Here is a 15,925-nt window from a genome sequence, read left to right on the forward strand (position 1 = left end):
TAATTCTTCTTGCACTTGAAACACTGGGATTTAGATGGTTCTGTTACTTGTGTTTCTGTACAATTCTAGGTTGCCCAGCATTTTCAGCAGTGGTTTCAAATGAAAGGGTAAGTTCAGTTTAGGTTGATGTACCTGAAATAGCCTGTGGAGTTAAGGGAGGGATTAATTTAAAACATTTTGGCCCCAAGTCATTTATTTCATGAACATAGCCCAGAAAAGGTTTCATCAAAGTAAGTACAGTAATAGTGTTAATTTTCCATTTGAATCTGGAATCATATCTGGCATCTCAGATAGTGAAAGGGGAAGGAGGTATTTTATAGCTTTCTAATTAGCTAATTACTCTTGTGACATGTCTGTGTGCAAACCTTCCCAAGGTGATGATGCTGCAGGGATCTCTGGATGACAACAGTGTTACTATTCTCACTTCAGCAAGCTGCATTTCTCATTACTTTATTCTTAGGGTTCCTCACTTTCTGAAATAAAATAGTAATTAGCTTTTTAATTACTGGTACACTAGTGGAGCCAATGTTTTTTGATAAACAGCCAATTAACCAATTAACTGTTTCAGCTTTTTGGATTTACGTAATATTTTTTTTTCCTACTTTTTTTTTTCATTATCCACTTAATGTCGTCATTTCAGTCCAATGCCACTAAATGAGTGGCATTGTTAATGGAAATTATATTGTCTACACATGCTGGCAGATAAAAAAAAGGCTGACTGGCAGCTGGAGAACAATTATAAAGGTTGTCTGATTTAATCCCTCTGCCCTGAGCTACTCATGGAATGAGCACAGTTGCAGTTCTGTGAATGTATTCATAAAAAAATGTAGGCAGAATGATGAATGGGCTCTTGTGATTTCTTGCATTCACCTTGCAATTTTTTTCTCAATCGTCTCCTTTGCATGAAACAGGGCATTCAAAAAAACCAAATGTACCTATTACTAATACAGCTTGGCATTGATCTGTCAGAAATACTACCACCAGCTGTAACTTTAAATATCACCTATTAAAATTATTTTCTTTATTACTCTAAAACTTCTTTTCCCATCTTTTATTAGCATATAACTGTTATTGGATATCAGTGAGAATTTTATAAAGTATCAATTTCAAATTAATTATAAGAGATAGAGAGAAGTGCAGGGATTGACAAGGATGCTTCTAAGTGCTAATTTGTTCCCTGTGTGCCATTTTTCTGCCATGCTTGGTTGGAAGACCTGCATGGGGGTGGTAAGACTGGAGGATCAACACTGGTGCACTCCAGTTTTTTTTCTGATGTCAGGAGCCTTCCAAGGAGCACTGAGAGCCTTTGAGGACACAATTTTACTGTAGCAAGGGATAGGGAAGGCTTTAGCTGGTTATGTTTCTTCTATAGTGATCAGGCTACAAGAAGAACCAAGTGAGGGGACCAGTGCTTGGCAGCAATTGTTTCTCCTGGATAAGGTGGCATTTGGAAGCCCGGCTCCCTGCAAACTCCTCTTCTGCCCTTCAAAGAAAAATGGAACTTGAGTTGCTTTTCATTAAATATTTCCCTTGAAGACCAGTCTCCAGTGATTTGTTACCTGGTTAGGAATTTCTTCTGGCAGTAAACATGTTACACGTGCAGGAAGTGATCTTTGAAGATGCAGTTGTGCTGAGGGCCACATGCTCAGCATCCCTCTTACAGAAAAAAAAAAACAAACAACCCTACAAACCCAAGAATGACGATCCTGACAAAGATGCTCTGAGTGAGTGTGAAAGACCAAGTCAGTAATGTGGCAAGAGCTGTTTCAGAGTTTGCAAAAAGCCAGAGAGGGCAGATGAGCTCCCAGCATCGAGTTAATACAATCAGGGCTACTCCTGCTGCATTTACAGCTAGCTGGTGGCTAATCTGAAATCTTGCTAACTCTGGATATTTCTTCATCATTTTCCTTCCTGTGTTTGGATCAATATGGGGAGGGTCTCTGTGGAGTGTGTGTAGAAGTGGAGATGGTAAGGCTCCAGGGCTGAAGAGAAGAGCTGTAATGCCTTTGGAAATAGATGGGTAATTACATCCATCTGTATGTGGCTTCTGCTGCCTAATTCTACGTGGCTTAAAAAAAGTCCAAGTCCTTGATCAGTCCCTCTTCCCCAAAAGCATCTCTTCCTTTTACTGGTGCATGCAGAGAAAAAGCTTGTGTCTGCCCAGGCATGAGACAAGAACAAATCTAATTATTTAGTGGTGTAATATTTTTTTCTTTTTCTATTCTCCTGCAAATGTAGGACCAAATTGAGAGCTGGTGTAAAATGGTTGTGATGCTGCTCACAAAAGAATTACTGCCATCTTTGCCACTTCTGAATATTATCCAGGGACCAGTTTCATGAAACAAATTAAAGACTTTGTGTGTGTTAGCAGTAGTGTAGAAAAAAAATCTGTGGTTTAGTCCAGACTGCTCATCAGGAGGTGACATTTATACAACAATCTTCCTGTAGGTGTGTTATGTTTTACTAGAAGCCAGTTCAAATAAAACTTCTGTAATTTATAATGGCCTATTCCACAACACTTGCTAAGTTGAAAAGAGCCAACTAATAAAGACATATTAACTTACAGAATCACTTAAGGAGTTAATAACCCTTCCTTTGAGCATTTGGGTCTGGCTTTAATAAACTTCAAATCTGCTTTTTGTTCTTTAAACAGGAAGGATCTGATATTGAGAAGGGCTGAGCGCTCAGAATTTCAGCTGCATTTGATGGCGTGTGTTCAGCACCTTGGAAAACCAACTCCTAAATCAATGTCAGTTAAATCTGAATTTAAATGGGTTGAGTTGAGGAGACTGAAAAAACTCTGGGGATTCTTAAGTGGGCATATGGAAACCCTTAAGTCCAATTATTGGTGATAGGTACTTTGGTGTCACCTCTGTGAGGCTGGTGGAAAAATAGGTACAAGTGAAGTGAGTCTCTGCTTCTCACTAGCCCCAACCCCTCAACTGGAAATTTTTAAAGTATACTTAACTGAAAATCCAACTTTCTGCTGAAATAAAAAGGAAGGGACATAATTGGACAATTTGTAATAGGAATTCCCAAGGGCAAGCCACTTAATACTGAGTATAAACAGCAGTGATGGAATTTCTACTTAATGTATGTCTGCTTAATGGAAAAAAAAAAAGCCTAATGATTGGCACTGTATAATGTTCTTACTCAGGAAACATTTAAAACAAAGGAATGGATGGGCAAGAGGCCCAGGAGTGCTTTCTCCCAGAACCTCCCCTTTGTAGATGGGCTTGAGATGTGTTTGTGGAGTTTATTCTGTTTGTTTTGTGTCTATATTGATCAGGCAAATCCTACAGAATTTTCCATTTCTTGCTTAGATAATTCATGCTCTGTCTCCTGTCTCTGGCACCTCTGGGGCCTTGGCAAACCAGGAGGTACCTGGCATTGGTGCTACCAAACCCATCTGTCCTAAACCTGCCTGTCCACCAGTCCATCACCTGTCCTGAAATCATCGAAGGAGTGAGAAAGCTTTCTCCTTGCTCTTGTGGTTTTACCAGGGTAGTCTGGGTTAAAAGAAGCCACAGCAAGCAAAGCCAAGCTCACTGTGCTACAAGTGGGATTGGGATTTTACTGATGTGGAAAGGTGGTTTAAGAGACCCAGCCTCCAGACTTCACTCATAGTTGCACGGCTGGTTGGAGCCCATGATGTCAGTGCAGAACTATCAGCTCTAGTAGAGGAGGGACATTGTGTCCCTAGCTGGTGTGTCATGGCAATCCTGGACTTTTCCTGGCCACCTTCTGTAGTGAAAAACCTTTTGAAAAGTGAGGAAACACGGTAGCCTTGAAGAAACAAGTGTCCTGTGTGCCTCTGGACTCTAACCTAGCAGGAGGTGGGTAACCATGAACTGTGGTCCTCTGTGACATCAGGACTCATTCTATTCAGTTCCTTTATTATTTCTCTAATGAAACTACTAACCAAAAGAAGAACTGTTGTGTTTCAATCTCCAATCCAAAGTTGAAAATCATGTTGCAAAATTGCCTGCTTAGCTTAGATCTGATTTTTCTGTGTCAGAGGCCATTAAATGTCAAAGGAAAGCTAAGCATATGGTGGTGTTTCAGCAAGAAACAGCCAGGTCAGAATCTGAACCAGACAGAAAATACTGGTCTTGACTCACTTTCAAGGTCCTCTCATCTCCTAATTCATGGGAGTTTTTTGCTTGTGGCTTTAATGAGAAATGTCAGATCCTTCTTTAATGGGGATTTCTGAATTTGTGAAACACATACTGTAAGTGTCCCTGTGGTCAGTAAGGGTTCTTCCAACCCTACTTTGTGTCGTAGAGGATGAGGAAGGAAGTTTTTTACCAGACATGTAGGATTATTTCTCAGCCAACAGGGCCCCACATATGGACGTCTTACCTGTGGGATCTCAATAGGATGGACAACCCCAGCGCAACTGTGTTTGTGGGGACATAGTGGAAGGAAGCCTGGCTGGCTTTGGGTGGATTTAGGCATTTATGCACCGTGGCCCATCCTGTAAAGGGATTAAAACAAGCAGTTTTTCTTTCTTCTCCTTTTCTCCCTACAGACAGAGAGTGTAAGGACTCTTGTTTTGCAGATAAGCTCTGCTTGTGATTGTAGGAGAGGAGTTTCCCAAAGCAGAATGTAGTAACCAAAATGAAATGGAACGAATGCATCAAACCCAAGGCATTTAATAAAATAAAACATCTCTTTTCCACCCTCTCCCCCCTCCCAAACCCTCCACAAAAAACTGGGTTAAAAATATGTAGCTATACATTGGTTCCAAAGGAGAGAAAATTCCTTCTTCTGGGGGTACAGAGTAACTTTTCAAAACAATGCAGCCCACTAGACAAACGTATTTGGGGGGTTGGACGGAATAGGCCAGGCGAGCTTTCTTTCCTTGGCTTCTCTGTTAAAAGCATCATAGGTGGAGTCTTTGGTGACACTTTTGACTGTAGCTGGAATATCTGCAATACCAACATGATTTTTTTTTGCTATCCTGGAACTGGTGGTGATGGTGTATGCATTGCTTCTGTAGCATTTCATGGCAGACATGCAAAAAGTTTCTTTCATCCCTCTTCTGAAGTTTGCATTATAGATGGAATAGAGGGTTGGCTTGGAGGCTGAGGAACTGAAAGAGGTCCAGGTGATGGCCAGGAAAAGCAAGGAGCTCTTTCTGTAGTCTGTTTCCTGTGGGTGCCACAACTGTACCATGAAGAAAGGCAGCCAGGACAGGAGAAACATCGAGTTTAACATTAAGAACATCTTGATAGTTTTCACTTTTGTTCTCGGAACAATATTTGTTGTTCTCCTGACAGTCATTCCATCCGTGCCTATTCTCCAAATGTACTTAATGACTTTCTGGTAAAAAAGGATAATAAAGAGGGATGGGATCATAAACACCAAGAGGAGGTGGATGATACTGTAGGCAGATCCTTGCCAAGAACTGGGGAGAAAAAAGTTGCAGTGCTGGTTGCTGTTGGAGCCATAGAGAAAGCAGGCCGGTGACGCAAACAGAGCACCACAGAGCCAGGAGGCCAAAATCATCTTTTTGGCTTTTCCCCTGGACACTTTGAAGCTCAGGGGGTAGACAATGGTGTAGAATCGATCCACGCTGATGGCGAGGAGCACGTAGAGCTGGACCCCGGGCGTGAGGTACTGGATGTACCTGGCCAGCCGGCACACCCCGCTGCCCAGCACCCACCGCCCGCAGCTCAGCTGCAGCAGCAGGAAGGGCGCGCTCCCCACGCTGCTCACCAGGTCTGCACACGCCATGGACGCCACAAAATAGTTGGTGGTGGACTGTGTCCTCCTGCTCCTGTGGATCACTAAGCAAACCAGGAAGTTTCCCATGACAGAGATCAGCCACAGCACTCCCCAAACCACGCTGGCAGCTGCGATTTCCCCCAGCTTCAGCCCATACTCTACCAGAGAGTGGTTCCTGCTGGGGCCGGTGCCTGGGAATGGAGGTTCTGCCATCTCGTAGCCAGCAGGAGGGGAGGAGGCTTTGGGGCTGCTCGTGTTCTGCATCAGGAGCAAGGTAAAGAGAAGAACAGGACCACTGCTGTTATCCATGCTGCGAGAAAACTCGGCTACGTCTTTTGCTCAGGCTGCGGACAGAGAGGAGAGAAAACGTTCTCTTGAACAGCTGTCTATGAAAAGCCCTCCTTAACCTACAAAAGAATATTCTCAGTAGTAGAAATATATCCTGTATTTCTGTATATTGTATATTCTGTATATTTCTGTATATTTATATTGTATATTTCTGTATACTGTATATTGTATAGAAATATATTCTGTATTTCTCTGCTAACACCGAAATACAGCTTCTGGGTTCCAGTGTAGCTGGTGGTACAACACGCTGTGTCAGGGCGACCCCACCCCATTCCCTGGTTTGAGGTGGCTGCCAGCCTTTCATGCCCTTTCACATCCTTTCACTTTTTTTCCTCACAGCCCCACTCCACCTCTGCATCATGTGCACCATGACCCCAACACCTCCGTGGGGAGGATGAGAAAGGCAGGATCCCTTGGCCAACGCAGAGGGTCCCCAGGTAATAAGAGACCTCAGTCCAGAGAAATTTCTGGACCATTACCATGTATGTCCACAAGCCCTGACCAGACCAGGTTATGGCCCCCTTTTTTGTGTGGTTTTCCTTGGAGCAGAATGTCTGTGGTGGGAAGCCCTTCTCTTGGGGCTGCCCAAGGAGACTTTCCGGGATTGAGCACCCTCACCAGCAGCCCCACACCTCTGGAAGAATGACTGTTCTAATCTTGAATGATCCTTAGACCCTTGTGGACAAAGTGAGCTGAATTTCTGGAGCCCTTCAGTGAGAGGCCTTCGGGGTGTGCACTCTGGGCCATTGTTCTTGTCCATGGAGTAACAATGTCCCCGAGTGGTGACACCGAACCTACCACCTGTCAAATGTCACTGCCTGTGAGTTACAGTTTGTCTGAGGGTGTTACCTGTGTGAAATTGTTCTCCTGCACCCTCCTGGCAGACACACCACAGATTGTGATGGGTGTGGCCTCCCATTCTCTGCCTATATTGCTAGATAGCTTCCAGTGTTGAGTTTAGCCAGATGGTTGGGTTGGTTTTAGCCTGTCGCAGGGATAAAATGGAAAAATAGCTAATTTAGTGGCTGTACATATGCAAACACCCTGCTGCTGTCTGATGTCCTTTCAGTCATCATCTTGACATGCAAAGCCTTTTACTCACTAGACATACAAAGCCTTTTCTATGGGTCTACTGCGAGAATGCTGAACTCCAGAGCCTGATGCTGTGCAAGATAAATCAGGATTAAATTAATGACTGGAAGATCAAAAAGTTCTTCCAGGAAGCCAAATGAACAAGCTCAAAAAGCCACCACCATCCTCCTTAGCTTTCCAAGTGATCCAGATTCCCAGGTTTGCCATCTGATGGGCTTTTTTCAATGCTTCACTGATGCTTTTTGCTATGCCTACTCTGGCTCTGCACCTACCACCTATTATTTTCTCCTTGTCTTCCTACTCAGAGTAAGGCCTGAAAGCACAAAGCCACAGGATGAATTTGGGATCTTGCCCCTTGTGCTGACTTGCATGTCTCCTTCAATAATGCGGTGCGAAAAAAATGTCAAATGTGGAAGAAGAAAAGAAGTAACAATTTCTTGGTGTGGTTATAGAAGATTTTTTTCTCTCTAGCTTTTTAGGGCCTGTACTTACTGTGGCTGTTTGTGTCATGTGAGGGGGCACTGTCAGCAGGTCATACATTGCCCCTTGTCCCCTCCTCTGCTGCAGGGCTGTGGGGGCTGCCCAGCCTGGCCTTGCCTTCCCTCTCATCCTTGGTTGCTCTCCCTCTTTGTTTCCTTAGTGGCTTTGCCTGGCAGATGATTCCTGATTTCTCAGAGGGCTCCTGCTTGTCTTTCCCCACCCTCCTTTGGATGGATCTGCTTCCTTGGAGAAATCCAGCTGGCAGGGCATTTGGGCTGCTGTGTCTGGCAGAGTGGCAGCATGCATTGTCAGTGCAACCTGCTAAATTACCTGTTAGAATTATCTGTAATAAAATAATACACGTGGAGGCTATTAACTAGATAGAAAGGAACATTATGGGATAATTTTCTTCCTTAATTTCCCTTCTTGCCATGCAGAAGTATGTGCCATTTAAAATTAGCCAGTTGTACAAATTAAGCCTTGTAGAAGAATAATCAGATAAAATGTCTTGACCAGTACTGAAAAGCAGTGGAAGTCTGGTACAAGAATGAAATGGCCTTTCCAAGCTGTTAAAATAGGCTGAGTTGCTAACACTGTTCGTGTGATATTTCTCCTTGTGATCCAAATCTGCTCTCTGTGTCTGCTCAGACTTGACACATTTAGTTTTGCAGGTGGGTAAACCCCAAAACAGTTATAGGGCTGCAGTGCCAGATAGTACTTTTTGGGTTTTTCTGATGCATCTTCTCTAAGAGTCAGCCTAACCACTGTTCAACCACTGAGCCTGGGTTACCTGCAAACACACCTTGGAGAAGAGAGGAATTGAGCAGCCCTGGGCAGAGAACAGCATGACCCCAGTGGAGAGCAACCAGTGGGTGCCCAAAGGAAGGAAAATTCCAGGAGAAGAATCCAGCTGCCCTGGGCCAGTGCTTGGCTGGCAGGGGAAGCAACATGGGGGTGGAAGAGCTGCCCGTGTTCAGCACAGATGGTTCTTGTGTGCTGCTGCTGCTTTCCTCTCTATCTGTGGAACAGGAGAGGCACCCAACAGAGGGACAGCTCATGCTGAATTCCTTGATTCTTCTTTGGAAAACTCCCAGATCATTTAGCCCACTGCCCACGAGGCACAGGTGAAAATATAGTGGCAATTATAGGGAGTTGAACTAACTTGAGCTGAGGATTTCACTGGTTTTACAGCAATTACTTGTTTTATTTTTCAGAAAAGTAAAATGCAATCTGATTAACCACTGTACTCTGTCATTCCTGCATTCCTAGTCATATGGAATGGACCAGAAACTAATTTCTTTTATTTTAAATGCTCTCTATTCAAAACTATTTTCCTTATGTGGCACTGAGATCGGGATCATGCTCTGATTTAATACTAAGAATCTGAGTGTCTATGGTGCAGTATATATTTTTCTTCAGTGAGCAATTCTGCTTTTTATGAGTCTGTTTTTTATAGTAGAGACTTGAACTTTTGCATTATGAGTAATGCTCCAAAAGGAAACAGCATCATAAAAAGCTCAGTATAGGCACAACTCTGTATGGATCTGAGATGCAAATAACTGGAGATACCATGGCTTGCTACATTATTTATCCCCAATTCCCATGTCTATATTTGCTACATTGTTTGCTGAAATATGGTTTAAGTGTTAGTGAACTATTCAGCTTGCAAATATCAGGTCCATAAAAACCAGTGACTAGTTCTGTCAACTCCCTCTGCCCTGAAGGTCCATAAGCAAAAATTTAGAAGCACAACAAGTAAAAATTATGTGTATCAAGTAGGAGAGGCCTAATTCAATTTCTAGTTAACAAAAATGCTTGTATTAATTTCCCCTTTATCCAATGTAATACTGACCTGAATGGCTGCTTTCCAGTAATTGTGGGTCTGCGTGGATTCAGCAGTGCCAAAAATCCCACTTTGTCTTTCAAGCATTTTAGAGTGGGAATCCTTTTAAAACTGGTATGAGGGAGGCCTTTCTGTATTTCTGTTTAAAACCTACTTCTTTGTGCATTAGCTTTGGAAAAGAAAGAGCGTGAGAGATGACTCATAATCATTGAAGAGGGATTTCCTGGTGCCACAGTTCCATTTTACTGACCTTAATTTGCAGTTTGGAAACCAAATAGCTCCATTTTGAGCTGATAGCTCTCCATAACAGATCTGTTACTTAGAGATTAACTGTTTGAGCCACAAAAACTTCATGCAAGCACTGCCACGTCTACTTGGCTATTGCACAAAGCTCCTGTGGCATAGTCACTGTGTGTTTGTATGTTCACTGTCCTGCCTAAAATTGCAACACCCATTGCAACTTGGAAAAGGAAAACCTACTAAGATTCTAAAAGGAATGCAGTAAATGGGATTTTTAAAATGTTTAATCAAGAGAAAGAGCATTTTGTTTCCCAAATAGTTTTTTTCAATATTAGAAGTGCAGCTAAATAAGCAGATCATTGTATGTTACTTGACCTAAGCACTAGCAGAGGGGCTTTTTTATTCAACATTTTTTACTTCTCTGTATCATAGCTGCAAAACACCAGGCAAGCATTGGCCCAGCAAATTATTTCAAAAGCATTAAGCTGGTCATTTACTGCATAAACTTCTCTCTCTGGAGAGTATCTCGGGAAGAGCTGCCAGGATGAAGGAGAAATGCTTCATCTAACTGAGTGTAATCAACATTAGGAGTGTGAGTTAATTGAATCAGAGTGGGGGAAGGGGGCTTTTGTCTGGCTGTGAGATGCTAGAAGATGACATCCACCCTGCCTAAATTCAGATGAACTGCCCTGTGAGTGCAATGTGCCAGTGCAGAAATCCCTTTGTAGAAGAGCACAGAGTTTTAGCCTCTCTCTGTCCCTTGCTGTGCAGAGATGCTGTTGTGCATATTGAGGCCATTTAGTCCTCCTGCTTCCTGCAGAGGGATGCAGATGCACATGCTTCTGTAAGCACTCAGTTTCCCTGCCAGTCCTTTCCTCTGCTCTGGTGCTCATAAAAATCCTCAGCTCTTCGCCCTGCTTCTCTTATGAAGGCGTTTCTATTCTCTGGGCCTTGCTCTGAAAAGCTCTCCAGGTGAAGTGTGTTCCTCCTCACTCTCTGCATTCCACCATGTGGGGATAGGAAACATCTGCCCCTATTTTATCCAGAGAATAACATGTTTTGAGTGCAGCAAAGCCTTTGAGATCCATACCCACACCTCACGTGCTGCTGCCTGCTCTCTAGCTTCACCCAGCCGGTGGAGATCCTTGTCCCACAGCGTGGATAACCAAGGATGACATGGCTGTAAGCAAGGATTGGCTCATGGATGGAGCTCTCAGTGCTGGTGTGGACATGGCTCAGCTGATGGTAAAAGCTTCTGAGCTGAACTGATGGAGTAATTCCAGTTCTGGGCCCTCAGTTTGGGAAGGACATTGAGATGAGCACATCCAGAGGGGGCAACGAGGCTGATGAGGAGCTTGGAACACAAGGCCTGTTGTGGTATTTTCTGGGTCCCCAGGACAAAGGAGGAATTGAGAATCTGACTCCATGTTCTTACAAGGCTATTCTATTCTATTCTATTCTATTCTATTCTATTCTATTCTATTCTATTCTAGAATGCTATACTAAAACTACACTAAAGAATAGCGAAAGGATACAGACAGAAGGTTACATGATGATGTACAAAGAATGATGATGAAAACTTGTGACTGCTTCCAGAGTCCTGTCACAGCTGGATAGTGATTGGTCATTAAGTCAAAACAATTCACATGAAACCCAGCAAACAACCACCTGTTGGATAAACAATCTCCAGACCACATTCCAGAGCAGCAAAACAGGGAGAAGCAAATCAGATAATTACTGTTTTCATTTTTCTCTGAGCCTTCTCAGCTTCCCAGGAGATGAAATCCTGGCAAAGGGATTTTTCAGAAACTATGACAGTGACACCCTGTGAGGAATGGCTGAGGGAGCTGGGGGTGTTTAGCCTGGAGAAAGGGAGACTCAGGAGTGACCTTATCACTCTCCACAACTCCCTGAAAGGTGGCTGTAGGCAGCTGGGGGTTGGTCTCTTTCTCCGGGCAGCACTGACAGAACCATAGGACACAGTCTCAAGCTGCATCAGGGGAAATACAGCTTGGATATTAGGAAAAAGTTTTTCACAGAAAGAGTGATAAAGTTCTGGAATGGTCTGCCCAGGGAGGTGGTGGAGTCACCATCCCTGGATGTGTTTAAAAACAGACTGGATATGGCACTGGGTGCCAGGGTTTAATTGAGGTGTCAGGGAATGGGTTGGACTCCACGATCTTGAAGGTCTCCTCCAACTTTGTGATTCTGTGAGTAAGCTGATCTATGTTTTTGCATCTTACATCAGGATCTGAGGGCCTAGCCTGTACTGAGGGGTGAAGTCATGGGAGCAGGAAGTATGGATGAAATCAAATAAAAGAAGGAAATGTTCAAATTTTCAGCATATCTGAAGAATATCTGCTGCATGTTGGAGGAAATTCAGGGCACCCAGGCAGAGTCAGCCATTGGCCTTCTTTGGCTCTTCAAGTTCTTTTCTGTTTTAACAAGGTGTTGAAACTGAGGACAAGGATATAATACTGCAACAGCTGCTGGGGCTGCAAAAATTTTTTATTTCTTGTACTGGCTGCTTGAGGAAGAGTCCTTTCTCAGCTTCATCCTTCTAACTGAGCTTAGTGAGGAGTGAGACATGCAGTAGCTAACTGGAACAACAGGGTCCATCTCTTCCTTCTGGGTCTGTCAGCTCACACCTGGAGCACTTCTGTGACCTGGGGTAGTTAATTGGTTAAGGGCAATTCCACAAGGTATGATTTTGATGAGCAAGCAGGATTCAAACCCCTGCACAAGTCCCAAGTCACTGCATTTTGGCTGAGTCTCCTTAATAGATGTTGCCATCTCCTGAAGTTCATTTTGGTTTTAAATGCTCTGGGAGCAATGGCTTTTCCCTGCATTTGGAATGAGTTTTTCTCATGTATTTACTGGGGGTTAAGACTGACCTAGAGGAAGTTACTGCAGGTCTCTTAACCTGGGGTAAGTTGCTAAAACCCAGTAATTATTCATGCACCTAAACCTTGAGATGTTTATTCTCTTGGCACTGAGAAGGAGCCCTCACTGTAACTGCAGATACACCCAACATCATGCTCTGGTCTAGGTACAGGCAGTGGTAGAATGTGAGCCAGATCTGTGCTCAGTGTTACCCAGATAGACACCCCCACCTCCTCAGAGGGCACCACACAGTTTACAAACAGGCACACAATGGTTGCAGGTCTCTTCTTGGAGATGTAACTCTTGGCCCCAAAGGACAGCCCCTCAGGTTTAAGTGTTTCAGGGCTTTATTTTATCCTCCCACTGCTGGGATTAGTATGCAAAACTCCAGATTAGCTCTAAATGTCTAAAAACGATGATCTAAAAATGGTGGCAGAGCCCAGATCTGTGCCCAGTGTGACTGTGGGGGCACGAAAAAGTGGGAGCAAGCAGAAGAAGGACTGACCTAATTTCCAACTCTGCTGTCACAGCTTCCACCTACTGGAATTGTCCAAGAAGAGTGTAGAGAAGCTTGAAATACATCTTTGGAGGCTTTTTGTCCTCCCTGATGGGGATGGAGTGTGTCCTTGGGCATGGCTAGCCTGTACCCTTCCGTGATTCAGAGGTAGAAATATAGCTGCTCTCTCCCACGGGCTTGCATCAATTTTTGGCAACACCAGGCCCTGCCCACAGCACAGCACATCCTTCTGCTCCATGTGAGGAACATGGTGCTTACCAGGGCTGCTTTGCCATGGTGGGTGTTGACAGATAAGCACTGGTGAATCTCATGCCTGGCTGGTTTCTCTGCCCATCTCTTGGAAATTCTCACCCTCTCCCCCACAGGGATAATGCACCAGCAGCTGCAGTGGGCAGCTCTCTCACCAGCAGGGAGCACAAGCTTTTCCCCTAAGAGAATCTTAGGAATTTTTTTTTTTTTTACTGTTGGTTTTGTGTGGAAAGGTCATGTAGAAAGAAATTCTTGAGAGGACATGAAGTGAAAACGGGTTTCTCATCACACAAGGTGTTTGTGTGGCAGCAGGATTTTTGCACTGGTGTGAACATTTGGGAGAGTTCCTGTCATGGGGCTCTAGACCCTTCTTGGTAACATGGAACTGGTGCTCACAGGGCACAGGTGACAGGGAGTGGGGTGGCAGTGGTAGGTTTATAACCAGAGATGCCTGAGGTGCTTCCAGGAGGACTTACCTGATAGGAATGAGAAGAGCAGGCCTGCATGAGCAGTAGAACAACTCTCACACAGGCCTCTGCCTGAGGATACAGCCATTAGGGAGAGCATTTCAGTATTCCCACACCAGCTGGGCTGGAGAAGCTGGGAGGGCTGAAGGTCGTGCACAGCCCAAAGTTGGGTTGGAAATGCCTGATGTGGAGAAGATTGTGGGAAGGGATCTCTCTGCTGGGCAGGGCTCAGGGAGGATAAAAGCAGCCACTGAGGCAAGGTGTCAGCCCCCGACCTGGAGATGCCTTCATGGAAAGGGTGCCAGTTGCAAGAACTGTTTGCTGCCTCCCATCTTTCTAGGGAAGGATGGAAGCTGCTGGAATGCAGAAACCCCAAGCACGCAAGGGCTGCGTCATGTTTTGGTGCTGGGAGAATTGGTGGGGAGGGTGAGCTGACTCCACCTGAGGATGTTGGGGGTCTGTTCTGCATGGTTTGACTGCAATTGCTCTCTGTTAAACACCTGAGAGAGGGTGCCTGGTGAGGCTGCAAAGGAAAATGCAGGTGGAGGTCATGGGGTGAGAGCCAGGTGTGGAATTGCACTGCACAGCTCTGCAAACAGGGGACTCACAGGAGAGCTGGGGGGAGGGAGAGTCTGCGAGCTCTCACTTTGAGACAAGGAGCACAGCTCCCCAAATGGGTCTAAAGAGTAGAGATTCCTCCCCTTACTGACTCATCTGAGACCAGAATGCTTAAAATAAATCAGAAATCAAGCTTACTCATAAATCAAGTTTTAAAAAAATTCCATATTTAGACACCCAAATAAGCTTTTAGGATGCTTCTGGGTTGGCAACCAGTTTTTCTGCAAACCAAGCCACTTGTTTAGGTGGTTAAGAGCGACTTTAACAACAAACCTTCAAGAACCACATCTGAGAAGCTTTGCCAGAAAGAACTGGCTATGAATCCTGCCTTATACACACAAATGGCCTTTTGAAAGCAGAAGGCAGCTTTGCTTCCCCCTTACTCCGTGGAGCCAACATACTGTTTGACATGCTGGAAGCCAGCTGGATAAATGGGAAATATTGCTATGCATTCTTAGAGAGTCTGTGCCTGAATTAGCTAAACCAGAGCAGCCCTCTTGCCTGTGCTGGCTAGGGATAAACAAAGATTGCTCTGCCTGTGGGGTTTCCCTGAGTAGCTGCACCAAGGCACCCACAGAGAAAAACGGAGACAGCGCATTCAGAAAGGATGTTTTCAAATTAATGACTGAAAAATACAAAAGCAGCTGTTCCACAGCAATAACGTGAGGAAGGAAGAAGCTGCTTGAATTTATTCAGAGACAGAAAAAGCCAGATGAGCAGATCGGTCTGCTCCATTGCTGTAAAGTAATTTTCTGTTTTCACTGAACTGATTGTTTCAAACAAATAAGTAACATAATCGAAAGATAATGAATATAGATAGAGAGAATGTAGATTTGTCCAGAAAATATAGGTACTTATTCTGCAGTAATTCTACACAGCCCCCTGCTTTCAGCACAATAAGATTAAAATTCAAGCCCCACAGAACATTTTCTCCTGAGGAATGAGTCCTCCTGGCTAATCCCCAAGTGATTTAAATGCACATCAGATAAATTACCGGGAAAGATCGGCAGGGAGAATTACCCCTTCGGCTACAGCAGCGCTCAGCACGGCCCCCATGCACCCACATACCTGCTCCAAAGCATAATCCCAGAGGCGCTGGTCTCCTCCTTGCTCTGCTCGTTATCCCAAGTGAAGTCCCGCTCATCCTGGGAACCCCGGGCTGCCTCCAGGGCTGCAGCTGCCTCGCAGAGGGAGGGACGGGCTATTCCAGCTCTCTCCTGCACCGGAGGAGAGGATGACGTTGGCCAGGGGTGGCCGCTGCCCGGCCGCTCTCGGTGCCGCGCGGGATGCGGATGGAGCGGCCGCCCCCGGCACTGCCCGGGCGCCGCTCCCGCCCCGTCGGGGCATCAGCACCACGGACAGCGCCGGAGCGGCCGCGCCGGGGACACCTCGGGGACACCGTGGGGACACCGGGGGGACACCGGGAGGGCCCCAGGGCTGGGCCGCCCCCGGCCCGCG

The 15,925-nt window shown here is 45.1% G+C and overlaps 1 protein-coding gene across 2 annotated transcripts; it reads right to left on the minus strand.

Annotated features, from left to right (window-relative positions):
* Nucleotides 1–4,639: 4,639 nt before the first annotated feature.
* LOC129120019 (putative G-protein coupled receptor 19) lies at nt 4,640–15,918 on the minus strand. Of its 2 annotated transcripts, XM_054632287.2 has the most exons (3): nt 15,536–15,918; nt 6,928–7,063; nt 4,640–6,074 (listed from the first exon to the last, which is right to left on the minus strand). In XM_054632287.2, exon 3 carries the CDS (start codon nt 6,037–6,039, stop codon nt 4,810–4,812), a length of 1,230 nt encoding a protein of 409 aa, XP_054488262.2. In that variant the 5' UTR covers nt 6,040–6,074; nt 6,928–7,063; nt 15,536–15,918; the 3' UTR covers nt 4,640–4,809. The 2 variants fall into 2 exon arrangements, with proteins under 2 accessions (XP_054488262.2, XP_054488261.2); XM_054632286.2 differs by lacking the exon at nt 6,928–7,063.
* Nucleotides 15,919–15,925: the final 7 nt, after the last annotated feature.

The sequence above is a fragment of the Agelaius phoeniceus genome, chromosome 5 (genome assembly GCF_051311805.1).
Source record: "Agelaius phoeniceus isolate bAgePho1 chromosome 5, bAgePho1.hap1, whole genome shotgun sequence".
NCBI lineage: Eukaryota > Metazoa > Chordata > Aves > Passeriformes > Icteridae > Agelaius > Agelaius phoeniceus.

Coding starts and splice junctions, on each gene's coding strand:
- LOC129120019 (XM_054632286.2), bottom strand. CDS start 6,039: ATGGATAACAGCAGTGGTCCTGTTCTTCTCTTTACCTTGCTCCTGATG.